The sequence below is a fragment of the Lepidochelys olivacea genome (assembly GCF_965140295.1).
Source record: "Lepidochelys olivacea isolate rLepOli2 genome assembly, chromosome: 25".
In the NCBI taxonomy this organism is placed as follows: Eukaryota; Metazoa; Chordata; order Testudines; family Cheloniidae; genus Lepidochelys; species Lepidochelys olivacea.
Genome location: NC_140435.1, coordinates 10,868,012 through 10,895,908, shown reverse-complemented (window position 1 = coordinate 10,895,908; position 27,897 = coordinate 10,868,012). Strand labels below are relative to the sequence as shown.

Sequence of the window (27,897 nt, the reverse complement as noted above, 5' to 3'; positions counted from 1 at the left end):
GGGGCACAGTTCTGACTTGGGTTGTGCTTTTGATCTGGAATGGTCACCGTGGCTCGGGCCCATGGCAAGAGCTCCTCCTCCCAGGTTGTTAACATTTGATTTGTTCTGTCTGTGGTAGTGAGTCCCACGTAGGTTCCCCGGCATGACGAGGCATTTTGTTTTAATAAACCTCACTGGATGCATGCTAACTCAGCTAGCTTTGCTTCCTTCCCATACCCCCCTCTGCTTTTAGTATAGGGTACTGTAATGATAATGTATGCTCTTATCATTAGTTGTGGCAATATATCCTAATTCAGTATTATTTTTTTATCGGATGGGATGGCTTAAAACATGGAAATAAAACAAACTAGGCTATAATGGGCCCAATTCTCATTTATAGTAAGGCCCTTTTACACCTCTCTAGCCTTAAAGAGCGCATAAATTACCTTTCCTGCCACTTTACACCACCGTGGTGAGGTGAAACAGCCTTAAAGAGGCTTTAGGGCTTGTCTGGACAGGAAGTGGTTCCTGATTAACTCCACGTGTGGCATTCCAGAATAAGAGCATCCACACACAGAATTAGTCAGGGACAGTTAAGCAGGAACAACTCCTTGTGTAGACAAGCCCTTTCCCAGATGAGAATCGGGCTCAATAGTTCCCCTGCAGGTTTATTCTGGGGGACTGTTTCTGTGCAGAGTTGGGGGACAGGTTCTTCCTATGGATGGAAGGTGGGGGTTGAATTTACCACAGAGGGCATCTTCACTAGTGAAAGTGGTACATTGTTAACTCAAGTTAGCTAAACAAAGGTAAAATCCTAGTGGGGACTCGGCAGTTGGCAGGTTTCACACAAGTTATCAGGTTGAGTTAAAACCTATAGGAAAGTCTGGGGTTTAAGCAGCTACTCCCTTTGCATCTTGTGTCTGTTCTGAATGAATATCAGTAAAAGTCAAATACAGACCAAATGGGTTGTCTGGATTATGAGGAACACAGAATTTACTGGCTGTAACTCCCACAGGAGAAAGCTTTAGGACAATATGAGCCCCATTCCCCCCAAAAGGTGATTTTTACCTTTCTTTCCTGGCTTTGGTTCTCTCCTCCTCGTACCTGCAATGAACAAGATAGATTTCCTTAAATGTCACCGCCAGGAAAACACAGCATTCACTCTGAAGCCGAAAGAGCCTGGGGCAAGCAATGGCTCCAGAATACAAAGAGTTAATGTGTTCTCTCTCTTGCATTTTCTGCCGGTAGGAATGGGGAAGCTTGAGGCACAGAGAGGGTAGGACTTGCCCAAAGCCAAGCAATGAGTCTGTGGCAGAGCTGGGACTAGACGACAGCCAGGCCTCCTGAATGCCAAGCCGTGATCACAGGACCATCCCTCCTCTCTGAAGCACCGGAAAGAGGTGCACGTGGTGAGGAGCTAATGGACTGTGGCCTCCAGAGTTGCCAAGTTTTCAAGTGAGAGGTCCCTGTGATACTTACTGTAGGAGGCAGTCAGGAATCTGGACGTGCTCCATGGGGATAGTCTGCTCCAGTTCTTCCAGACTGTGAACGTACTGGATCTTATTGATAAACTTCACACTGACAGAGGAAGAGAACATACACCCTTTAAGAGCTTATTCTGACTTCCCCCTTCATAGAACAGTGACTATCTGGGACATACATCCAGATCCTATCGAAATCTGTGGGCGTTTTGCTGTTGATTTAAATTCAACTGGGATATGACCCAAAACGAAGGCTTCTCTTTAGCCAGAGGCTACAAACACTTCAGACACCTAGAGTGGGGTTCTCCTGCTCCCAACTTCATTCCACCCTTTTGACAGTAACTTTTGCTGAGAGAGGATGGCTTGGGGGTGAGCTGTGAGTGCCAATCCTATGAGTTTTTACACCAGTCTATGCAGTGACCTGTACCGGGAGAGGCTGGGGCTAAGGCATCTGGGACTTCTCAAAGAACCACTAACTTCTGTGGGGAGAGAATTTGGTCTAGAGTCCTCCTTGCTAGAGCACCCACCCAACCCAAGTCAGGAGCTGGCCAATTGTTCCTTTATTTGTTATAAGAACTTGATAAAAATAAAAACAAACAAACAAAAAAACCCCTTCCAGCAGCATTGGGACACCTTTCCCCACTCCCAGTGAGTAAATTTCCTGCCACAAAAATCCAGCCTCCCTTTCTGGCTGCCTCAGTAGGGTAACAGGAATACAGGGCTTGCCAGGCTCAATCAGAGAGAAGGTCCAGCAAGCTCAGTATCCTCTCTCTTCTGTGGCCAGTCCCAGGTGATTCAGAGGAAGGGGTGACGTAGGTGGGATAATCCCCCTCGTGTTGTGTAGCCCTCACCCTGCTCTCTAACATGTAGAGATTGACACGAGGTTTAAAAGCTTTTCCAAAACCCACTGGGATGCGGGAGAGTTCTTTGTTCACCTGATGAAGGGTCTGGATATAGCCAGTACTGTCCGGATGAACCATGAAGGGTGCACGATTATCAAAGCTTTCAGGTTTTTCCGTAGCCTGCAGAAAGGCCAGAGGTGAGAGGTTAGATGCAAAGGGCTTGCTTCCAAACTCCTGGAGGGCCCCGTGGGACTCCGTGGATTTCAGAGATTTACTCTGGTTGTTGGGGCAGAATTGGGCCCACAGGATCACATAAGTTAGAGAAGCAGAAGACCTGCTAGGGCATAGTTCTGATGCCTTTAGCTATTGTAGGAATGTTCCTACAGTATATTCTTCAGCACCTCACCCAGGCCTTGTTTTACACACTCTGATGATAACAGAGCTTCCACCATGTCCGTTGGAAGAGGAAAGAGAAAATCTGTTCTAGTCCTAAAGCAGCAAGAGGCTAGTCACACAAAGGGTCTTCGGCAGGCAGTGCTCAGTGTCCTCTAACGTTTAGGTGCCTTGAAAATCGCTGGGATTCACAGAGCCTGAGTTCGGGGCCTGGGCTCCCTATACAATGAATGGGGAGAGACAGGCGCCTCAGAATGGGAATCACAAAAGCCAGTGTCTAGGTGGCCCCTTGCCCAAGCTAGCTAGAGGGAGGTGCCCTGTCCTGCCCCTCTCATGGAGATAGGTGCCTCCTTCTGCCAGGGATTCTCAGCAACAAGCCAGTGGGGTGGGGTGGGGTGGGGGGGCTCCCTTATAACCTTGAACCCCGTGGTTAGCATACTCAGCTGGGATGTGGGAGACCCTGGTTCAAGTGCCCCTTCACTGGAGGAGGAGAAGGGATCTGCCACCTCTCTAGTGAGCATAGGCGAAATTTAACTTCTATATCTGTGGGGGCAGCTCCAGTCAGGCCAACAGGGCCACGCGTGGAAGGGTGGGGGACTCACAAATTCCGTGCTTGCCCCCAAGGGCGCCATTTCAGATTTGGTGGTGGTGGTGGGGGACACAACTTTAACCGTGATTCCAGGGGCTACTTAGGCAGCTGAAAACTCTAGTGGTTTTGCAGATAATAACTTAGAAATCTCTGATAGGAGCCCAGTATCGAATTCCTATCTCAAGAAAGAAAATTAAATAAATATTAGACTCGCTCAGCTCTAATACTAACATGTTCTGACCTCTTGTGGCAAGTCACTTATGGGACACTGGTTAGTTTTAAAATGGTAATGTCTATTCTTTCTCAGATATTCTTACTAAAGTCAGAAGGGAACATCGTGATCATCTAGTCTGACCTCCTGCACCTCGCAGGCCACAGAACTTCCTCCACCTACCCCTGTAATAGCCCCCTAGTCTCTGGCTGAGTTACTGAAGTCCTCAAATCGTGGTGTAAAGACTTCAAGGTACAGAGACTCCACCACACCACAGAAACACTAACCCAGGAACCAATCCCTGTCAGAAACCCCATTGCCAGCTCTGTCCCCATATCTACTCTAGCGACACCATCAGAGGACCCAGCCACATCAGCCACACCATCAGGCATAGGCGCCAACTTCTACTCGCCCTGGTGGGTGCTTGACCCCGCCTCTGCCTCCGGCCCCGCCCCGACTCCACCCCTTCCCCACCCCCAGCCCCCCACCATTCCTACCCCTTCCCCAAAGTCCCTGCCCCAGCCCCGCCTCTTCCCCGCCTCCTCCTCAGAGCGTGCCACGTTCCTGCTCCTTCCCCCTCCCTCCTGGAGCTGGTTTTGCCAAGCACTGGGAGATCAGATGAGGAGCCGGGACATGGCGAACTCAGGCAGGGAGGCAGAGGAGGTGAGGTGGAGTGGGGAGGGGAGCTTGGCTGCCGGTGGGTGCAGAGCACCTACTAGGTTTCCCTGTGGGTGCTCCAGCCCCGGAGCACCCATGGAGTTGGCGTCTATGCCACCAGGGGCTCATTCACCTGCATATCTACCAATGTGATATCTGCCAGCATGTGCCAGCAATGCCCCTCTGCCATGTACGTTGGCCAAACTGGACAGTCTCTACGTAAAAGAATAAATGGACACAAATCAGACATCAGGAATGATAACATTCAAAAACCAGTAGGAGAACACTTCAATCTCCCTGGACATTCAATGACAGATTTAAAAGTAGCCACCCTGCAACAAAAAAACCTTCAGAAACAGACTTCAAAGAGAAACTTCAGAGCTACAATTCATTTGCAAACTTAACACCATTAATTTGGGCTTGAACAGGGGCTGGGAGTGGCTGGCTCACAACAAAAGCAATTTTCCTTCTCTTGGTATGGACACCTCCTCATTAGTTATTGGGAGTGGACCACATCCACCCTGGCTGAATTGGCCCTGTCAACACTGGTTCTCCTCTTGTACCGTGACTCCCTTCTCTTCATGTACCAGTATATTTAGCCTGTGTCTGTAATTTTCATGCCATGCATCTGAAGAAGTGGGTTTTTTACCCGCAAAAGGTTATGCCCCAATAAATCTGTTAGTCTTTAAGGGGCCACCGAACTCCTTGTTGTTTTTGTGGATATAGACTAACACGGCTGCCCCTCGGATGCATTTCCTTTGTCTACAAAATCAGTTCTCCTCTCAAAGAAAGATATTAGTGACTTTGTTAAAAAGAAAAGGAGTACTTGTGGCACCTTAGAGACTAACCAGTTTATTTGAGCATGAGCTTTCGTGAGCTACAGCTCACTTGCTGTAGCTCATGAAAGCTTCTGCTCAAATAAATTGGTTAGTCTCTAAGGTGCCACAAGTCCTCCTTTTCTTTTTGCGAATACAGACTAACACGGCTGCTACTCTGAAACCTAGTAACTTTGTTATCATTGAATACAAGAATTGAAACTATTGTAGAAAATTCTACAATTACTTTCTATCCTTTAGGCTACTTGCAGTTCGCCAAGCTGGGGCAGATCATTTAACTTTAGGAAACACCCTAACAGCCCTTTCTTATCTTAATTACCTGCTAATCACTCTGTTTATAAACACAATTCTGACGGGCTGCCTCAAGAGTGCAAACAGGGAGCAGCACCTCTCCCATCTCTGCAGAACTCATTGCATCCCATACTCAGACTGCCTGCCCCTGAGGCTTGCAGTTTGAGGGGGGAAACACCCTTCCTTGCCCTCCCCTCCACCTGTGCAGGTGAGCACCCTAACCGCTGGCCTATGGGATACTCTGCTGTGGGGAATCCCTCCTATTGAAGTTGTTCTACTCTGACTAAATTAAAAAACGACATGGGTGCAGGGGGCCTGGATCTTCTACCCCCCAGGGGAGCGTGCTAACCACCAGGCTACAGAGTCATTCTCATGCCTGCTTGTTCTCTCTGGCTCAATGATTCTTCCATTATTTAGACACCAGGGACACCCGAAAATGGAGACACCCCAACTGATCAGCTGTCTGCAGCATCCCCAAACCTGAACTCAACAGAGCTATGCTGATCTACACCAGCCAGGGATCTGGCTTCTACAATATAGATTAAAATAGCGTGACTAAGAAATTCTCTTTTTACTTACTTCTTCCAAGGAGACACCCATTATTAGTATCCCCTTTGTGCTAGGTGCTGTGCAAACACAGAACACAAAGAGAGTCCCCGCCCCAGAGTTTACAATCTAAGTATGAGACAATAGACACCAGGGGAAGAGAGATGGGGGAGCCTGAGGAAACAATACTTTTTATAGTACAGAGCGTTAGTAAAATACTCTTTAGTTCCTTTGCATCAAATTGACTTTGACCGAGGTGTGTCTCTCTGTTACTACAGGTATACATGCTTGTATTTAATACTCCTGTGAAATATAACCAATAGAAGGGATGAAATAGCATCAAAGTCTAATGTGAAAATGATCCTCATTTTCTTGTTTATGGCCCCCCCGGTCTGTATATGCTGCACCCTTGTCTTGGGTTGTGAAGTGTGAACCCGGTAATCAGGAATGAACAACCCAGTGAGTGTAAGGAGGAAGCAGGCCCGACAGTTCCTCCCACTGGTGCCCATTTAATGCTGCAGGCTGGCTTTCCCAGTGCATCACTTTGCAAGAGTCCCTGCTGCCGCATGGGAGATGTGGAATGATACCAGGTGAGAAACAATTCTGCTGACTTTGTCCCCTTTTTGCTAGGAGGGATGGAGTCATGCCCCCGGGACCTGTAGTGTTCAAGTCCCACCCCCTATAGGTGGGGTCATAGAATCATAGAATATCAGGGTTGGAAGGGACCTCAGGAGGTCATCTAGTCCAACCCCCTGCACAATGCAGGACCAATCCCCAATTTTTGCCCCAGATCCCTAAATGGCCCTCTCAAGGAACTCACAACCCTGGGTTTAGCAGGCCAATGCTCAAACCACTGAGCTATCCCTCCCCCATCCTCTGTATGCATCCAGTCCTAACATACCTTACGTGGGTGCATAGGAGCCAAAATCAGCTTTACAGCTGTGGGACTGAGTCACATTTACACTAAGGCTCCTTTGCATTGTTTTGGTGGTGCCTTAAGCTGGGTGTATAGTGCAGTGGATGATCAGGGAAATAACCTGCCCGTAGAGGGCATTCCTCACCTTCTGTCTATCATCTGGTAGCATTTCTTCAGCCAGCCCAGGCCTGGCATCCTCCGACGTGGTGTGGCTCCATTCAGGTACACGATCATGTAGTCCTCGGCCACCAGCAGCTCCAAGCTACTGATCACGTACCTATCAGGTGGAAATCCAAAGCCGCCATGGAGTGGGATTGCAGGGATTGAAGCTTCAATACATACTGCGGGGTTTCTGTATTTATTTGTGTACACCCTCTCTCCCAGCCCCACCATGCTGATCATTCTCCAATCTATTCTGACTCCGTATTGTGACTCAGGTCACTGTATTTGGCCACAAGAAGGTTCAAAGGAACATTGCAACTGAAAATCTGACCTGTCTGTCTTTGTGGGTTGTGGGATTTGGAGAAGATGTTTCAAATCCACCGTGAGGCACCTTTGCAGGAGCCATGAAGGGGTGTGTTTAGGTGGGGCCTAGAGATCAAGTACAGTGGTCCATACATTTATGTCCATAAGTTCCTTTGCACAGCAATAGCCTCAGATGGATAATTCCTACTCTGGGCAGGCATTTATTGCTGGCCAGCATATGGGCGCACATCAATGCTATATGTGAAGCTGCTTTGAGGTATCGGTGTTGGGTCAGAATTTGGATCATTGGGCAGGTAGGAGGACACTGTGGACAACAGGTCATCCAGCAGTATTCAGCCAGATACACAGCAGCACCCTGTACAGCTGGCATGGATTCCACCTTGCCTAGTCTCCCAGATGAGGTGCTCCATGTAAAGTCCCAGTGAGTGGCACAGATACTGAGGTTACCTGGGGACCCGGGACACTTCTTGCCTCCCCTCCATCATGCAACTTGGCGTTGTCACTTACAAGAAGAGGTTCTCCATGATGTAATGGTAATCAGCTAGATTACTGTCTGGGAGATAGCAGGCAGCAAAGACAATGATAGCATTGAGACCTTCTCCGTAGTACCCTAATAGAGAAAGAGATGGACAGCATGGCCACTTGAGTGAGACAGAGGCAGGAGGTCAAAACGGAAAACAACTAAGTGCTTCTGCAGCCAGGCCTGTGCTTATGCTGTGTTGTGGGACATGGCCCCGTCCACAGAGAGGTGTCCTGACCCTGCGCAGAACTCCCACTGACCTCCATGCAAGAGGAACTATGCAGGATCACAGCCCGGGAGAGATGCAATGCGATGTTTGCTTTGTTGTATTACTTTATGAAGCTCCTGTTGCTGGAGCAGCTCAGGGCTTACTTGAAAATCACTATGGCTTGCAGTGTGCCACAAAGTTGTGCCCATGAGGATTTTGGCAAATTCCCAAGGAAGTTGGATTCCAGAGGTAGAGGCCATCGACTGAGAGAGCCCAACTTATGATCCAGTCCTGGAAACTTTTACCCAGGGGACGAACAACAACGGCTTCCCATTGGATCTTAACATGCTCTGTTAGGCCCCTTATTCAGAATGGTCAGCTCATTATTCAGTCGTTGGATATAAACCAGTCTTTGTATTCGGGGAAAATATAGTCTGCTGTCAAGGCACAGGAGTAGGAGCACTATTCCTGGCTGTACCATTGACTCATTGCTAGCCACGAATTTTCAGAAGTGACCACTATGTCTGGTGCCTTAGTGCCTACGTGTCCAACCTGAGACACCAGGGCCTGGTTTTCAGAGCTGCTTAGCTCCTGCAGCTCCAGTTGACTTCCGTGTTAGTTGGGGGTGTCCCGCACCTCTGAGGGGGACCAGACCCTATTGCTGCCATCAGCTCCTGTATGCTTTCTATTATGTAGCTAGGTTTTTTAGGGTGATATACAGAGCTGGGTAGAAAATGGTTTCCCCATCCCTGGAAGATTTTTGATATTTTATCCTGTCCTGGGACGAAAAGTCAAAATATTTAAATTTTTTGCAAATGAAAAATCTACAAGACATCCAGTTCAGGTCCACCAAAACATTCGGTTTCAACCTTTTAAAAATTTGTTTTACATTGAACTACGAATTAACTTAAATTTTGAAACAAAAAAGTCGTTTTGGACCAAACGAGGGGAACTTTTCGCTTTGCAAAAGTCAAAACAGGATGGTTTGACAATTTCAAAACTTTTTTCCCCAAACATTTTTCCAAACAGGCCGTGCATTGAAACTGGCCCTGTCCTGCAAAGTGTCGTCAGAAAAAAGTTTAGTCGAAATAATCCCAACCGGCTTTAGTGATGTGAATGGTGCCATGCTGAGTGGGATAGCTGCCTCGTACGATATGGGGAACTGGCTCTCCTTACTGATGGGCAAGACAACCAGTTGCTCATGGGCGGTGGGTATCAAAGGCCGGGGGAGGCTGAGCCTCCCCAAACAGCCTTGCGTGGCCCTGCCCATGCTCCATCCCTGGCCACACCACATGCCCGCCCGGTACTCTGGGGCTGGGGGCACTGGGGGCCGCGCTGCCTGCTTGGTGCTGGGGGGGCTCTGGCGGGGGAAAGGAGGGAAGAGGGGCAGGGCCTTGGCCACAAGGGGAGAGTCAGGCCGGAGCTAGCCTCCCTGAGCCTGTGGTTCACCCGCCGCCCATGCAGTTGCTACATCTCTTCCAGCCCCACCTTCCCAAGAAGCAACTATAAGAAAGGCCGGCAGGCCAGTGCATTTCTGAGACACCATGGTCTTCCTAAACCTCACCTCCATGTGTCACCACCTTCATGTAGGGTTTGATCATCTGCAGATCAATGCGGTGTTCCTGCTCCCCAATGATAACTGTCCTCCATAGTCTCCCATTGGTAGCGCTGCTGTCTTCTACCACCCCATCCCCAAAGAGGTCTGCGCTGTTCCCGGGCATGTTCTTGGCTGTGGCCACAGGTGTATCATCTGGAAGAGGGAAAGCGAGAACTCTGGTGAGCTTCTCCTTGAGACTGGATAGAGGTCTAAGGTGCTTATGTAGGCGTCTACACTGAAAACGTACATTGGCATAGCTATGTCTCTCCGGGTGTGAAAAATCCCCCCTTCCCCATAGCAACACAGTTCAGATGACCTAACCCATGGTGCAGACAGTGCTAGGTCGACGGAAGACTGTAGTGAGTGTCTACACTGAAGCGTTACAGTGGTGCAGGTGCAGCTATGCTGCTGTAGCGTTTTAAGTGTAGACACACCCTGAGATCCAGATTCAGAATGCATGCATTAAGAATACAAACTGGAGTCTCAGTCTGCTCTCCATGCAGGGCAATAAGAGACCGCAACAACCACAGACTGAGAACCTGTCACCTCAGGGTGGGATGCAGAGATAAAATTTCTCTCACCATTAATGACTGTCCATTGAAGCAGCTAATCCTGGAACCCATAATGGGAGAGGCAATTCTTGCTTTAGTCCTAAGTGGTGAACAGGATCTGGTCCAAGAGGTGAATATAGCTGAACCACTCAGTAATAGAGTCGATTATGTAATGAAATTAAAAACCCTTGTAGGGGGGAAAAGACCAAAGAAACCCACCACAGAAGCTTTTAACTTCAAAACAGGGAACTACAAAAAAAATGAGAAGGCTAGTTTAATGGAAATTAAAAGGAACAGCCACAAGAACGAAATGCCTGCAAGCTGCATGGAAATTTTTAAAAAGCACCATAACAGAGGCTCAAACTATATGTCTGCCCCAAAATTAAAAAAAAACATAAAGCAGCAAAAGGACCAAAAAGTGACACCATGGCTAAACAACACAGTAGAAGAGGCAGTTAGAGAAAAAAAGAGATCTTTTAAAAATTGGAAGTCAAATTCTACTGAGGAAAATAGAAAGAAACCTAATCTCTGGCAAGTCAAGTGCAAAAGTTAATAAGGCAGGCCAAAAAAGAATTTGAAGAACAACAGGCAAAAGATACAGAAACTAAAAGCAAAAAAAATTTTGTTAAGTACATCAGAAGCAGGAAGCCTGTCAAACAAGCAGTGGGACCGCTGGACAATCGAGGTGCTAAAGGAGCACTCAGGGAAGACAAGACCATTGCAGAGAAGCTAAATGAATTCTTTGCATCAGTCTTCACTACAGAGAATGCGAGGGAAATTCCCAAACCTGAGCTATTCTTTTTAGGTGACAAATCTGAGGAACTGTCCCAGATTGAGGTGTCATGAGAGGAGGTTTTGGAACAAATTGATTAATTAAACAGTAATAAGTGACCAGGACCAGATGAGATTCACCCAAGAGTTCTGAAGGAACTCAAATATGAAATACAGAGCTACGAACCGTGGTATGTAACCTATCGCTTAAATCAGCCTCTGTACCAGATGACTGGCTGATAGCTAATGTAAGCCAACTTTTAAAAAAGGCTCCAGAGGCGATCCTGGCAATTACAGGTGGGTAAGCCTAACTTCAGTAACAGACAAATTGGTTCCAACTATAGTAAAGAACAAAATTGTCAAACACTGTGATGGGGCACCTGCCCCACACTGGCCGGTAAGGGGTTAACTGAGCCCTAGGAAGGCTGTGCAGAAAGCAGCCAATAGGAGAGGGGCTGCAAGGAGCAGCCAATCAGGCCCATATAAGAAGAGTTGCAGGTCAGAGCAAATTCAGTTGCTCCCTGGAGCTCCAGGAGGGAGGACTGGCTGCCTTGCAGGAGGAGGAAAGCTAGCACCTCGGACAGAGCAGTGCAGGGTGGGATCAGGGGAGTGAGGGCGAGCTCCTAGCTGACTGATAAAACTGGCATGCTGAGGCCCTGAGACAAGACAGGAGAAGGTGCTGGGGTTGTGGGGAAGCGGCCCAGGGAAGTAGACTGAGAGGTTGGAGGGGACGCAGCGCATGGCTGCTGCCTACAGGGTCCCTGGGCTGGGACCTGGAGTAGCGGGCAGGCCTGGGTCCCCCCTCACCTCCACTCACCACTGAGGAAACGGCTGGACGATCGGACTGTGGTACCTCCCCCACCAGGAGCGGGACGGTGGTGGGGAGCACAGAGTATGGCACAGCTGGAGGGCTGTGTCCTGAAGAGGATGCCATGGTCCTTGGAACGAGACGGGTCCACGAGCAGAAGTGACAGAGGCAAGACATCACCAGAAGAAAGCGCACCGCCTTGCCGAGCTAATCCCAGAGACAGCCAGCAGGGGGCGCTAGCGAGGTGAGTGAAGCCCATCACAGACACATAGATGAACATGATTTGTTGGGGGAAGAGGCAACATGGTTTTTGTAAAGGGAAATCGTGCCTCACCAATCTACTAGAATTCTTTGAGGGGGTCAATGAACGTGTGGACCAGGCTGATCCAGTGGATACAGTGTATTTGGACTTCCAGAAAGCCTTTGACAAGGTCCCTCACCAACAGCTCTTAAGCAAAGTAAGCTGTCATGGGATAAGAGGGAAGGTCCTCTCATGGATCAGTAACTGGTTAAAAGATAGGAAACAAAGGGTAGGAATAAATGGTCAGTTTTCACAATAGAGAGAAGTAAACAGTGGGGTCCCAAAGGACCTGTATTGGGACCAATGTTGTTCATCTTATTAATAAATGATCTGGAAAAAGGGGCAAACAGTGAGGTGGCAAAGTTTTCAGACTATACAAAACTACTCAAGATAGTTAAGTCCAAAGCTGACTATGAAGAGTTACAAAAGGATCTCACAAAACTGGGTGACTGGCAGGTGAAATTCAGTGTTGACAATTACAAAGTAATGCATATCAGAAAACATAGTCCCAACTTTACATACAAAATGATGTGGACTAAACTAGTTGTTTCCACTCGAGAAAGAGATCTTGGAGTCATTGTGGATAGTTCTCTGAAAACATCCCCTCAATGTGCAGCAGCAGTCAAAAAATCTAACACAATGTTAGGAACCATTAAGAAAGGGCTAGATAGGAAGATGTAAAATATCATAATGCCACTATATAAATCCATGGTACGCCCACACCTTGAATACCAAGTGCAGTTCTGGTCACCTCATCTCTAAAAAGATATATTAGAATTGGAAAAAGTCCAGAGAAGGGCAACAAAAATGATTAAGGTTATGGAACAGCTTCCATATGAGGAGAGACTAAAAAGAATGGGATCGTTCAGTTTTGAAGAGAGACAGCTAAGAGGGGCATATGAGAGAAGTCTATAAAATCACGACTGGTGTGGAGAAAGTGAATAAGGAAGCGTTATTTACTCCTTCAAGTACTAGGGGTCACCCAATAACATTAATAGGCAGCTGGTTTAAAATAAACCTAAGGAAGTACTACTTCAAACAATGCTCAGTCAACCTGTGGAACTCGTTGCCTGGGGATGTTGTGAAGGCCAAAAGTATAACTGGGTTCAAAAAAGAATTAGATAAGTTCATGGAGGATAGCCATTGATGGACTTATTAGCCAAGATGGTCAGGGATGTTCTGTGTGTCCCTAAACGCCCCAACTGCCGGAAGTTGGGAATGGATGACAGGGGATGGGTCACTCGATAATTGCCCTGTTCTGCTCATTGCCTCTGAATGAACTGGTGCCAGTCACTGTCAGAAGACAGGATACTGGGTTCCATGGACGGTCGGTCTGACCCAGTGTGGTCTTTCTGATGTTCCTGTTCTTACATTTGGAGGGGCACTCGAGGGAGGCAGAATGTAATGATCTGTGTTGGAATCTGGCCTGAGGTCAGTGCCCTGGCTCTTGTGAGAAGTGACACAGACTCTTTATTGAGCTCAAGTAGTCAGTTCCTCGGTATTGCACCTCACCTGAGAGATGGAGCCTCTGCTGTGGAACAGCATGCTGGGGGATTAGCACAGGACTGACTCGGGGGGAGAGAACTTCTGAATCACCACCCCCCACCCCTCCCTGGAGCTGTGGGGGCAGATCTTCGCAGGGGACTGGACAAGATGACCTCCTGAGGTCCCTTCCAGTCCTAAGATTTTATGATTCTGATTCTATGATCTTCAGCTGGTCTCAATTCTCGTCGTTCCATTGACTTCATCGTTGCTACGACAATTAACAACAGCTGAACCTGTGTCATACCGTCAGCTGTGAACGTCCTGAGGACAAACGGTACACGACGGAGCTATGTGTCACAGCTGGAGAACACCAAAGCAGAGTCAAAAGAAAAAGGGTTAAAGTTAATCCAAGACAAGCACCAAGTCCTAGAGAAATCCACCCCACGTTGGTCTTTTTTACCTTCCCATTCCAGTTCATTCCCATTGCCCAGGAACTCCAGGGAGTCCGTCTCATCCGGGGTTTCGATGTCATCTACATTAATGTCCAGGTCGTCGGGCGTGTCCAGGAAGTCATCGGACAGCATGGAACCCTCACTTTGGTCCAGGGAAATGTTGATTTCAGGGGCTATGAGCGTCTTGCGCTTCCGATGAGCCCCGTTAAAGTTCAAAGTGTTAGGGGGAGCTGCAAGGAAAGAGGAAAGTAAGCGGCAGCTTGTCCTGATCATCCACCCTTGCACCAAGACTTTGCCCTGCCAGATCCTTGCATCTGTGCAGCAGCCTTACACCCCTGTGCAGTGAGTTGTTTTATCGCCATTTTAAAGGGGGGTTAAACTGAGGCACAGAAATGTTAAGCACCTGTCCAGGCCAAGAGAGTGAGTCAGTGGCAAGAGTCAGGAGTGGAAGGCAGGTGTCCTGACTCTCAGCTCTCTGTTCTAATGAGGTCCCTGCACATTACAAAATACAGCCCCACTTTTGAAGTGCTCACAAAGTCATTCCTTGCTGAGCTGGGCAAATTACTGAGACTGAACTTTCTCTGGGTCCAGAGTCTCTGTTCCGTTAATAACACTTAGCATTAATATAGTGCTAACTAAGTGATCTTCACAAGCCCCCACGAGACAGGTCAGAATCATTATTGCCATCTTACGGATGGGAAAACTGAGGCACAGAGGCCCTGTCTACACCAAGCAGGAAACTGTGTGGCTGAAAAATATAAATAACCATAAGAATAGACCAATTTGGGGCCTAATGATGCTCGAACCAGTATTTGAGCCTAGTTAAGAGCCTGATAATTGTTTTCATGGTTTGGTCTCTGGAACCCTTGCTATGGCTGATTGGTGATGGTGGTTTGCTGACATCACAGAGGAGGCAGCATGGTACAGTGAATTAAATATATGGCTGCGATGAAGGAATTCCTGAGTTCTCATTCTGGCTCTGCCACTGACTTCCAGGTAGGGCCTTAGCTCAGTCACTTGTTCTCTCAAGTCCTGTCTATGATGCTAAACATGCTTCTCTTATCTTAGGGGACGTCTACTATCCATAGCCAACCACAACGAAAGCTGCAGAGCTCAAAGCACAGGGGGGTGAACAGAACAACTTTTACTTAAAGGATAAACTAACCGGATAAAATAAAGCGAGGGAACAAAGAGGTCTGGGGCCACTAATGCAACTGTCTTTGTGCAGCGCCTAGCACGATGTATAGCACCCAGTCCTGGCCCAGGACTGGGGCTCCTAGCTGCCACAGCAATAGATATTAATAAGGATTGATCCTTAGGGTTCCTCTCCTCTCCCTATTAAACAAGTGCTAAATAATATTCTGGCTCTGTTCGTGGGGCGTATGTAGCTGTGGTATCTGCTCTATTCTGTCGGCGTCCAGGTGCATGGCAAAGCTCAATCAAATAACTGCAATGAGCGTTCCGGTCTGAACTCTGTTCTGAGCAAAGTGGATTATGGCAGCAATTGCTCAGCTTATCAATGAGCATCTGGCTTTTCAAACTCTTCCTACTGCTTTGCAGCAACTCACCGAGGCTGCGGGCACAGCTGTGTCCCCGGCCGGCTGCCAGATGGATGGAAGCCATGGGGCATCCCATTCAAGGAAATTGAGAGGGGTGGGACATAATTCGAAGGGGCTGAGCACCCACAACTCCAGTAGGAGTCCATGGGAGTGCTCAGCACTGTGACAATGCCTGTTTCCCCCACTTGTTGTGAATCTGTAACACACTCAAATGGTTCTTAGTTTTGATCCACACGCAAGATTTTTTGCTGAGACTTGAGGGAAATTTGTTCTCTCTCTTCTCTAACCATGGCCTGCTGCCCACTGGGCTCAGCAAAATACCCTCTTCGAAGCCCAACAAGGCAAGGCTGATACTTACAGGATGTGTTCTCATCTGCGGGTCTGCCCAGGGAGTCCATTCCTGTCTCTTCTGGGAGGGGTCTGCAAACCAGCCAAAGCAAAGGGTCCAGGAGGCAAAGAGAGCATAATTAGCAGGAGATGCCACTATTAAAGTCCGTTCATCCCAGCTCCTTGCGCTTCGTAACGACTATCTATAAGTATATTAGGCCCATAGTATTTATCAAGTTCAAGGTACAACATCATTTAAAAATCCATCAGGAAGAAGTCCCCCACCCTAATACCAAATAGGACAGGACCAGTTATCTTCAAGTCAATGCCTCCTCCTACCTAGCTCCCCAGCAAAAGAGATCAATTCCCAATGAATGCAAAGGAGTAGAGGGGAAAATGGGTCATAGGTGCAAAAAGCTCTGAAGCGAGCCAAAAATGGACAAGAAAAGACCAGCCAAAGAAGATAGGACCTGCCATGTATCCAAAATAAGTAGCCAGAGAAGGATCCCAGGGAAGAGAGTCTCAATGCAAAGAGCTCTGGATTGAGAAAGACCTTGCCCAAGACTGGTTCAATGTAAATCTAGGGATGGAGAACAATAGATCTACCTTGGCCAACCCTAACTGCTGGGCTGGGATGTAGGGTCAGAAGAGGCCTTCAGCTCAGAGTATGAGGAGCTTTAGAAGCTAATACTTGATACTGAGCTACGAAGCTATGGCTCAGCTGGCTTTACGTCCCTGACCTTATACGCATGGCAGACGGTACCACCCACAATGGAGTGAGAGATCGATAGCAGGTCTTTCCATTGTTGATGCACTGGAGAGCACTGGGGAAAATGTGCAAGTTCTACACCTTTGAGCCACATACATTTCAACCAGACACAATAGTTGAGTTGGGTCCATCCCATCTGGAATAGACTGGGAACAACCTAATCAACTGCCATTTATTTTTATAGCATTTTGCATCCCAAGGTGCTTTAGGAGCTATCTATATGAACACACACACACATCGCATCCCCACTGAAATGCAGCCACTTCTGGGGTGCGAGGCAGCAGCCAGACACCCAGCTGCCACCCAGCAAGGAGAGTGGACATTTTAGCCAATGGACTAGAGCAAACTCTCTTTCACCCCCCAAAAGTGCCAAGAGACATCCTCACTCTCCCTTATTAAACTGCATGAAACCCACGTTCATGTCCTGTGAAGGATGAAGGGTTGCGTCAAACCTACAGGGATTTGAGTTCGTGGCACTGGGGAACCTATAGATTCTAAGTTTGATGTTTCAGATACTAAATTAAAGCCCCCAGCAGTGTGTGAATTAACCCTGCGATACACGTGAGGAACATACCTAGTAGGAAGCCGTCATTCATCATCTGCATAGAATCATTGAATATCAGGGTTGGAAGGGACCTCAGGAGGTCATCTAGTCCAACCCCCTGCTCAAAGCAGGACCAACACCAACGAAATAGTGTCTGTCCATGTCATATCTATTAATGGAGGAGGCTCCTTCAGGAACTAAGGTCTGGGGAACGCTTAGCTTCTGCAGAAGGAGTCTCTGAAATATTTGATGGCTGCTGTGTTAACCCTCCACTGAAAGTTCCCCTTTGCCAACCTTAAAGATGGGATGTTGACGGACAGGAGATTCTAGCAGAGCTGCTGAACCTGGAAGACCTGTTCACTCCTCTGCTTGGTGGATTCTTGTAGGGAGGTATTGTTTAGTCATTCTCACTCTTGCACAGTGCCTTACACCCTTGTTTCCTTGCCCACCCAGATGAGGCTCCTCCCCGAATCTAATAATAATAACAAAGTATTCACATAAGAGACCCAGTCATGGGCCAGGGCCCCATTGTGCTAGGCAAACACAGAACAAAGAGATGGTCCCTGCCCCAAGGAGCTTCCAATCAAAGTGTAAGACAAGACACAGCAGATGGGGACAGTCCGATGGAGGCGCACGAGGAAACAATGAGACCAGCATGATAGGTTGTGGTCTTAGCACAGCAGCAGCCGGGCTGTTGTCAAGTTTTACGCATTGCAATGTTCTCCTGGGTTTTCATTTAAAGTTCCTGGTTTGGATTTAACCCTTCCCTGGCTGCATTTGCAGCCCAGACAGCACGGCCTTGTGTGGGCCCCTTGACAGCCGGACGGGGAAATGGACTAAAGATGATGCCACGCAGAAGCCTGGGAGCTCAGCCACTCAGAGCAGGTGGATTTGGCTGCTGCATTCACTGAGCCACAGCCCCCGCCCCGGCCTTCCCTGAAGGGCCCCCCAAACAGCAAGTGTCCTGCCAAGAAGGAAGCCTTGGAGTGTAAAGTGAACAGACACTCTGGGCACGTCAGCACCCACCCTGGGCCGGTTATTTGCGGCCTGACTTTATACTTCTGCCCAAGGAAGATGGGGGGGGGGAAAATTTGGCCCATGACATCACTTTGCAATTTTTCTACCCACAACGCTGCGAGCTACACCACAGCCCTAACCTGAACCATACCCCGGCAACTGCCTTTCACTCATTCTCTTCAAGGCCCGGGGTGGTGGGTAGAGTCCCCCTTTGGGCAGGCTAGCCCTGGCTCCGTCCCTTCTGCCTGCCCCCCCTCGCAGCCAGAGCCCCATCCCCGCTGTGCCCAGAGGAGCCCTGAATCCCTCGGCCGGAGGAGCCCCGGTCTGGCCGAAGCCCCGAGCCGGACCCCGCACCTGCCCAGAAGAGTCCCGGGCCCGCTGCAGCCACGCTGGGTCGCCCCTCCCCAGACCCCAAGCCGCCCGGGGGAAAGCATCTCTGGTCTGGAAGAAGCTTTTGCTATGTCCCATGCAGGTTCTGGGGCGGCTGAGGAGGCGGTATTTGCGACTCCGTCCAGAGAGGAACCCAGGAAGCTGAATAGCACATACCACCTCCTCAGCCGCCCTGGAACCTGCCTGGGGCATAATAAATCAAAAACTTCCCCCCCCAAAACCCCACAACTGGGGGTAGGACCAGGGGAAGCACAGCCCCCCCGGCCTATTATACCCACCCCACCCTGTCAAGGCACCTTGCAGAGACTAACTAATGAACCCTTCCTGTATGATTGTGGCCTTTATCTGGGTGGGGAACCTGATGCCAAGAGATTAGGTGACTGGGGCCCAGGGAGTCAGTGGCCTTAAAGACAGGTTTCAGAGTAGCAGCCGTGTTAGTCTGTATTCGCAAAAAGAAAAGGAGGACTTGTGGCACCTTAGAGACTAACCAATTTATTTGAGCATGAGCTTTCGTGAGCTACAGCTCACTTCATCGGATGCATACTGTGGAAAGTGTAGAAGATCTTTTTATACACACAAAGCATGAAAAAATACCTCCCCCCACCCCACTCTCCTGCTGGTAATAGCTTATCTAAAGTGATCACTCTCCTTACAATGTGTATGATAATCAAGGTGGGCCATTTCCAGCACAAATCCAGGGTTTAACAAGAACGTCTGGGGGGGGGGCAGGAAAAAACAAGGGGAAATAGGTTACCTTGCATAATGACTTAGCCACTCCCAGTCTCTATTCAAGCCTAAGTTAATTGTATCCAATTTGCAAATGAATTCCAATTCAACAGTTTCTCGCTGGAGTCTGGATTTGAAGTTTTTTTGTTGTAATATCGCAACTTTCATGTCTGTAATTGCGTGACCAGAGAGATTGAAGTGTTCTCCGACTGGTTGCAAGGTAACCTATTTCCCCTTGTTTCTTCCTACCCCGCCCCCCCTCAGACGTTCTTGTTAAACCCTGGATTTGTGCTGGAAATGGCCCACCTTGATTATCATACACATTGTAAGGAGAGTGATCACTTTAGATAAGCTATTACCAGCAGGAGAGTGGGGTGGGGGGAGGTATTTTTTCATGCTTTGTGTGTATAAAAAGATCTTCTACACTTTCCACAGTATGCATCCGATGAAGTGAGCTGTAGCTCACGAAAGCTTATGCTCAGATAAATTGGTTAGTCTCTAAGGTGCCACAAGTACTCCTTTTCTTTCAGTGGCCTTAAAACTCAGGAGAACTCGGCACCTCCATGCTATGCTCTGGCTCAAGACTCCCCCATTTCTATCCTGGCCCTTCCTTGTGCAGAAACTGATGAGCCCCCTCCTCCCCCCACAAAAGGTGCAGTGGTTTGTAATACAGGCAAATAGGACCCAGGCACGCCATATCATTTCCCTACCCAGGAATTTACAGCCATGTCTCGGGGAGCACTGAGCAATACAGCAGCCCCGGGTCACAGCTCCAGAGGCAGATTCTGACTTTCAGCTTGCACCGTAAACCTCCCTTTTCTGCAAGATGGTCGCCACTAGCAGGAGGTTCAGCCATGCCAACGTAACAGAAAGCTTTGCTTTTAGATGCCAGAGCCAGAGTCTGCACTCAGTCACACTGGTGCGAGTCCTGCATCATTTCAAGGAAGCCAGTGGATCTACCCGGGTGTAAATGAGATCAGAATCTGGCCCACGCGTTGCATATGTTAAGCAGCACGTCTCGCCACGTCCCCTTGTAGTCTGCCCGGCTGAGCTACGCAGGCTCTCGCGGGCGCATGAATGATGTATGGTGTTCTGAAGCGCAGCACACTGGGCAAAACACCAGGCTGTGTTCCTTCTGCCTGGCGCCTAATAACCCGAACTAGAATTTGTGTTCCACTGCCCAGTGCCTGCGAGGGGCTGTGGGGTGAAGATTTGCGAGTTCAGGGACAGAGCCCCACAGAACAGGCCAGTCTCAGAGCAACCCATATGCTTGTTTTACCTGGTACGTTCAAGCAAGGGGGATAGACTGCCCTATAGAACTACGGAGACTGCCTTTTAAACTGACACACCACCACAGCCATCAAATTAAACTGTATAAACATTCAGATGAAGGGATCATCCCCTTGGAGCCAGGTTGTTGTATATTAACGAGTGTACGAGTTCTGATTAAAGGCACACTGGCCCTGTTTCTAAGGTCCAGCCCAGAGCCCAGCAGACAGCTGTACCCTAAACTGGTAAGAAATAAGAATATTCCTAGATCAGTGCAAAAGATCTACCGGACACACACACACATGTATGCGTGTGGATGGACACACACACACACACACACACTTTCTGTCTGTCTGTCTTTCTCTCTCTCTCTTTCCCTGGTTGGTTCTGTGACTGTGATCTGACCCTCTGATGCTTGACGGTTGGGTGATGCACTGTCAAAAAAAAAAAAAAAAAAGCCATCTGGCGTGGGCGTATCAAAATACCTGCTGCCGTGAGGCTCAGGGGTTTATGAAGCTGATGGGGGATTTCAGATCCTTTTAATTTAGCAATAGAATCTGTCTAAAAGTCAGAAGTACAGGGTCTTCCTTACCTTTCCAAAGGATGCTTAGACTGCTGTCTCCCACTTCCTAGGGTAAGTCTGCCCTTGGGTTTTCCTTCCCACACAGCTAGCTGAAGAATCTTTCCCCTTTTCCAGAGTTTCCTGAATAAAGCAGCTTTTCTAAGGGTCATGGGCCACCATTTTGCTCTGTACTGATCAGCTGATGGCCAATTTCACCATATAAGGCACCTGCTCCCCTGTGCCCCTGCTGTGGATTAGATGGATGCTAGTGACACAGTGAGCATGCTCCTGCATCCACCCTCTAGCATCACTACAGCATCACTGCAGTCACACAAACAGCTGAGACATACTGTAGCCAGGAGATTAAACCTTCAGGGAGCAGTCTTTCCTTGCTGGTGCCACTTAGGTCATTCTCAGCCTGGGTGACAGAGCTCAGCCCAGTTGTGTAGCAGTGGACACCACCCCTTTGCTACCAGGGAACAGGAAATTCACCCCAAGAACCGGCTGGCTACGGGGAACGTTCACATTCCGCCCTTCGTCAGGCGCTGAATTCACTTCGCCCAGCGGGGATCTTTGTAGGGACCGCCTGCACCTTTGTAGCCAGAGGGGCTAATGGCCGCTAAGCAAATACAGTTGCTCAGCACATCATCCGGGCTCCAAGGCAAGCCGGAAGGGACAGTCTCTGTGATTGGAGTGTGAAAATATCTTTAACTCAATTCTCCAACGCCAGCTAAATTCTGCCAGTCCAGCAGGGGCTCATGTGTCAGCTGACAGGCTTGGTTAGGTTTTATTTACATTAAAGGTTAACCTCTTTCCCTGTTTAATCCCTATGCAGTAGGCGGGAGTGTGGTCTGGCAGCTCGGCCAGGGGGCCTGGTATTCCAGACACTGGGGCTCAGTTCACAATGCCGCCCCTGATTTGCTGCGTGGCCTTGGGTATGTCACCTAAGCTCTTTGTGCTTCGGTTTTCCTATTCTGCAAAATGGGAACAAAGGCTATCGACCCACCTTGAGATCGAGGGGTGAAACCTAAGAGAAGTGCTACGTTACTATGACAAGAGAGCGGATTTGCCACAGCTGGAAAAAATGGAGCTTTGTGGCTCCTGCATCATCATAGCAGTGTGACCTAGTGGCTAGTGCACTGGCTCGGGACTCAGGAGACGTGGGCCTGTTGGCCATTGTGTTTGTACAGCACCAAACACAATGCAGGGGGAGGGGGTTCTGAGCTCAGTTGGGATCCTAGTTCCTCTAGATGCTTCTGTAATAGAAATAACGACAACATTTGGGGGAGTTACGACTGCCGTCCGGTCTTGCAGCAGATCTCCGGCTCAGGGCTAACTTGCTTTCTCAGGAGCTCTTTGCTAGCTTGGGGCCCCCTGCCCCTCCCTGAAATAAGCGAGGGCTGTTCCCATCTTCTAGCAACACAAAGGCCTGGCTGAGTCTCATTCTTGTGCATGGGGAGGACGACGAGTGAACAAAAACGAGCGGGGTACCGTGGGCTGCAGACAGAGGTGCTTAGATTAGCCCTGCAGCTGGGACTTGCATGAACAGAACTAAGCTAATCATCTAACAACAAGGAGGACAGGAGACCTCTGACTACAGTGGTTGGCCTTGCCAGGGTACTGCACTTAACAGGCCGAATTACACAGCGGGCCCACTGTCCTATGAACAGAGGGTGGCTGAAGCCCTGGCAGTAGCAATTCCGCTGCAGCTGGGAAGAGAGGATCGCTACTTGAAAGGCATCCCCACAGCATTCAGGCCGCGCCGCTCCACCCCATTCATCAGCGCCAGCTGCATGGTGTGTCCCGAGTGATACGCATGGGTGTAGCCAGGTGCTGGGTTCAAGCCGAAGACTGGAGCTGGGAGAGATGGGTTCTGTGCTAGGGGCCAGAGGCAAAAATTCGGATTGGATGCGAGCAGATGCAACTCCGTCTTTCTCTACATGGCTGTCTGACAGCCCCGGTGGGGGATCAGTTGGGACCTGATTCTACAACTCATTATAGCATCGCGTAGCAGTTACTCACACAAATAGTCCCATTGACTTCAATCGCCTCATTGGGGCTGCTCGCTTGAGTAAGTACGTGCAGAATTGCTTTCTTTGAGGAGATACTCCCGGCACGTTAGACAAGAGAAGGAGGCATGTCCAGCTTGCTAACAATCACATGACCACTGTGCCCCTCACCCTGATATCTGAGTGTCCAAGAGGTGTAAGTGTGTTGCAAGATTCTTGCCCCGCAAACATTTCAAAAAGGGCTGTGAGCCATCCTTGCAAAATCGCTGCTCTCTGAATGATGGTTTGCCTGAGCTTTGCAAGAACCTGCTTGTCAGACCCAGGTGTCCTATTGCTCTCTAGTATAATTCTCCCTGGCCTCTAGCTGCAGCTCTGCCAGAACAGACCTGGGGAAGTCCTCGTCTTGCCACTCCTCCTTCACCTCCACATTCTCCATCCGCAGCGTGGCTTCGGTGGTGCCCATCGCGCTTGGGGAGAGACTCTGGCCGCACTGGGCTTCACCTGCCGAGGGGCTCGGTCTGGAATAGGAGACACGGCAGCATGGGCAACAAGCTGAATGCTGAGCGTAAAGCTACACCCTTCAGGAACTGCAGCCCACCCTCAGCCCCCTCATGGTTCAGGAGCGTGGGAGTCCAGGGTTTTGATTCTGGTCTGTTCCAACATCAGAAGCCATTTGGAAAATTTAGCTCCAGACATGGGTCGGGGTGGGGGAATGTTCAGATCTGACGTGACTGCATCGACTTTCTACAGAAAACACGATGGCTTTATAAAAGCATGAGCCAAGTTGCAGTGGGGGAGGTTTAGATTGGATATTAGGAAAAACTTTGTCACTAAGAGGGTGGTGAAACGCTGGAATGCGTTACCTAGGGAGGTGGTAGAATCTCCTTCCTTAGAGGTTTTTAAGGTCAGGCTTGACAAAGCCCTGGCTGGGATGATTTAACTGGGAATTGGTCCTGCTTCGAGCAGGGGGTTGGACTAGATGACCTTCTGGGGTCCCTTCCAACCCTGATATTCTATGATTCTATGAGCCAGCGAGCCCCGGGGCATGGTATTTTGGGGCTACTGACCCCCCTGATAAAAACAAATCAGCTGGTCCTGGAGCATAGGCTCTGTATAAAACGCGACCACAGCAAACTACTTATCGATCGCCCTTTGAGATGCTAGTTCTGAGCAGAGCCATTGAAGGGATCCGCAGGGACCCAACACGCTCCGTTCTGTGGGGTATAGGCTCACCTTTCCGATTTTATTCTGCCGTACTGCTAATATTGACGTTAACAGCACGATCGCCAATGGAAATGCAATACAGGTTTAAAGGACAACAATACAAGATCGGTTTCAGGTTGTGTGCCAGTGACACCGGTTTCCATTTGGCTGTCTCCTGTGGATGTGAATCTCTTCTGTTGCACAGAGCAATTTCTGGGTGATGTTCTGTGTTTGCAACCCAACTAAGCCCCCAGCACTGAGAGAGGAAGAGAGGGGCCTAGGAGGAAGGCCTCCTGTGAGGAAGACGCTGGCTCTTCTTCACTCAGGAGATACACCCGGTAGCCTTGTGGCATTCATCACTTGTCCTGGGTCCCATTTTTATAAAACCGTATGTCAAACCATACAGGGACATGTCTGCGTAGGGGCCTTGGCTCTGTGCCCACTTCCATGTGGTTTATACTGATGTAACTCCGTTCCCTTCCGTGCAGTCACTCCTGAGCCACGCTAGTGCAAGGGAAGGCAGAACCAGGACCCCCGGGCCTAGTTCTCATTTACATTCAGGCCTCTGGCAGTGTGAAGGGGTCTCAGAGTGACTGTAGCTCACTCTTGCTTTGTGACCCCTTTACACTGCCGGTCCATGAGAATCGTGCCCGTCCTATCTCGGATCTGACCCTATATTCCTGGCCCACTTAAAGCTCGAAATGAAGTCAGTAGGAATTCAGAGTGTGCAAGGATTCAGGATCAGGACTGCATGTTGTCAGATCCTTTAGCAAGGCCCCATATACTCCTCTCTTGACCGGATTCCATTCCCATTGATCTCAATAGCAGCTGAAGTTAAAGGGAGCAGGATCAAGCCCACTGCCGGAGCTGAATAACTGACATGACACACCTGCACATAAGCACGGTCAGCATGAAAGGTACATGAATGTTCAGGCTCAATCCAAAGGATCCAATATACATGAGGTGTCTGCGTATTTAGGGGTTGGCCAAATAGGAATGTATTTTTAATACAACCGGCCAGATCCCAGGCTCAGTTACATCAGCGTCAAGCCTGAGTGACCCCACTAAAGCCAGTGTTGCTCCTCTGGCCCACTCGATGCTGTTTGTGAGAGCCAGTGCGGTTCTGGTGTCCTTTCTAAAGGGGGCCTCCATGATGATGGATGAGTGGGAATGCAGTTCTGTCTGCCTGCTGCTTTAAGGGGGTGAAGCTCTATGGATCACCAAGGAAATCCGGTATTCGGATTTACTGTGGGCATTGTCAGAGGTGGGAGCCAGCCCCGGAGGAGGCTGGCGGAGAGCTGTGTGGCGAAGGGTTACTGCCTTCTCCCCACCCTCCCTCCCTCTGTGCAGTGCTTCCTGCATTACATATTTGTCTTTATCCTGGTGCATTGCCGGATGCGCTGCTTGGGAAAGGAGCGTATTTGTGCTAACGGATGATTTCCTAGCATGTAGGAACCAGCCATGCCCCAGCGCCCATGCAGATCCCAGAGCTCTAATCCCCCTTCCCCAACCCCTTCAAAGCAGGATGGAGGAAAAAACACCCCAGGAGCTGGACCTGGGGTCTCCATCATCAACCCTTTCCCCAGCAGAAGGGAAGCACGGAGGGCATCTTGTACTTACCCTCTGAGGGTCTCTTCTTGCTACTGAGGAACAAAGAAGCTCTCTCCTGTATTCCAGCTGGGCATTCCTCCTTCGGTAGCAGGGGGCTCCTTAGGACGTCCAGGATTGGAATAAAAATACCGCTGGGAAAGGCTGTCGCAGCTGGGGAACAAGGAGCTGCATCAGTGCTGGCCTTCAGTGCAGGAGCTGGCCTTTTGCTTTGGAAATGGATGGCAGTTATTTGTATTCTCTTAACACGGCCGCAGCCACCGCTGCTTGCTCTGCCCGGGGGCTGCCTCGGAGGTATTTGATTATTTGCAGCTCACAGCTGGCTAAGCCCCAGCTCCCTTAAGACAGCTAATTGCACTGCTTTTGTGTGCTGGGAAGGAAGGGGAGGGGTGTGGGGGTGTGGAGAGCTAGCAGCATAAAGCACCCCCCTTTTCAGTGCCGCGGCTCCTCTGATTGGATAGATGACAGCAAATGTCTCCACAGCCTCTCCCTTGGCATCCTAAGCACCCCCAGCCCCTGGCAGGATCTGGCCCAGGAAGAGAGGGGCGGGGGAAAAGCTGTTTAAAGTAGAGCATCATTGGCTAAGGAAAGCCAAAGGCGGAGTGGTCCAAAGCAGGTTCTCTGTCCCCAGTCTCACAGTGCGCCCTCTTCCCCTCAGCATCTCTCTGCACGTGGAACAGAGGGGCTCTTCTTGCTGCTGGGAGCTGGAGTGGGGGTGGGTAGGAGGGCCACTGGGGTAGTGCGGACCTCCAGAGGGCTTTGAGGGAGCTGAAAAGAATCGGCTCTAAGGAACGGGGAGGATGGAACGCAGGTCTGTGCAGATGCAGCCCAGAGCAGATGGCAAGTGGAAATGGCACCAGCTGAAGATTTAGGCTGGGGTGGGGGTTAACAAAGGGGTCTAGGGTGTCCAAACCCCACTGTCAATGGGAAGCAGGTGCCCGATTCCCTTAGGCGCCTATGAAAATCCCTGCTTCTGTTTCAGCCAGCTTTTTGGAAACTTTCCTTGGGCTTCCAGGAAAATGCTGTTTTGAATGCCAGGTGTTACTGCTGAGGTGCACACGTCCGTTGATTAATTAATTATTATTGATGATTTGTATCACCGTAGGGCCTAGGAGCCCCAGACACGCAGCAGGGCCCCCTGCGTGAGGGGTTGTAAAGGCACAGGACAAGAAGGTGGTCCCTGCCCCACAGCTAACGGACTGGCTCCCAGCTGCCTGCATCCAGCACATCAAGTCAAGCTATAGTCTCTGAGATCATGCGTCCTGCCCCTATTCCTTACTGAATCCTCTAGCTAGATGCTATACTATGCTGATGGAACTACTGAGCAAATCTGGTCCTCCAGCCCCATCCTTGCACATGCATACAAGGTCCGAGGAGCAGCTGAATGGTCAGGGTTCCACTAGGAGGGGTCACTGGGGTGGCATGCCAAAGACAGGTTGGGCAGGGTTCCGCATTTCTTAGCCATACCCATGTCCCTCCGTCTCTTTGCGCTGGTTTGGTGCCAGCCCCATCATGCACAGCCCTGAAGTCCACGCTGGTCCTGCTGGATCCCAGCTACCCTTCTGCTGATGGTTGCATTTCACCTGCTGATGGGAGAGTTGCCAGGATGAGTTGGAGGCTTTGGGGCAGGAATCTTGCCAGCGATCATGACTGAAAGGCTTTTCAGGAGGAGCGTGTCTTGAAGAGCAAAGTGAGGGAGGAGCAGGAGGGAGTGGCTGGTCACTTGCGAAGTAGGAGTCCATCTGATGTGTCTTTGCTCTTTACACAACATTAAGCATAAACCTTAACTACGGCAGAGCTGGGTTCCAACTACAAACACTAACTGCAGTATATACAAACATACAAACCCCCGTTACACATACGCACCCTTGCCCTGTAAGGTTTTGGTGGCTTCTGCAGGAGAAGACCAGGAAGCTCACACACTATTTAAAGGCAAACTACCCAATTCCTAGGCACTACACTTTCCCAAGACCAATCTGGGACAATGAGACGAA

The 27,897-nt window shown here is 49.5% G+C and overlaps 1 protein-coding gene across 7 annotated transcripts in view; it reads right to left on the bottom strand.

Moving 5' to 3' along the window:
* ATCAY (ATCAY kinesin light chain interacting caytaxin) overlaps window positions 1–26,269 on the bottom strand; it is a gene marked incomplete at its 5' end in the record, with an annotated part of 38,432 nt that extends 12,163 nt beyond the window's left edge. For 3 of the 7 annotated variants that reach the window (XM_084614751.1, XM_084614752.1, XM_084614753.1), the window contains 10 exons: window positions 1,048–1,083; window positions 1,459–1,557; window positions 2,396–2,482; window positions 6,887–7,018; window positions 7,735–7,837; window positions 9,520–9,705; window positions 13,929–14,150; window positions 15,838–15,899; window positions 23,479–23,610; window positions 25,916–26,269. In XM_084614751.1, coding sequence (XP_084470877.1) covers window positions 1,048–1,083; window positions 1,459–1,557; window positions 2,396–2,482; window positions 6,887–7,018; window positions 7,735–7,837; window positions 9,520–9,705; window positions 13,929–14,150; window positions 15,838–15,899; window positions 23,479–23,555 — 1,004 coding nt within the window. Of the gene's footprint in view, window positions 1–1,047; window positions 1,084–1,458; window positions 1,558–2,395; window positions 2,483–6,886; window positions 7,019–7,734; window positions 7,838–9,519; window positions 9,706–13,928; window positions 14,151–15,837; window positions 15,900–21,113; window positions 21,254–23,105; window positions 23,455–23,478; window positions 23,611–25,915 lie in introns of those variants that run through there. The other 4 variants (XR_014709659.1, XM_084614750.1, XM_084614755.1 and 1 more) reach the window with 3 other exon arrangements.
* Window positions 26,270–27,897: the final 1,628 nt, after the last annotated feature.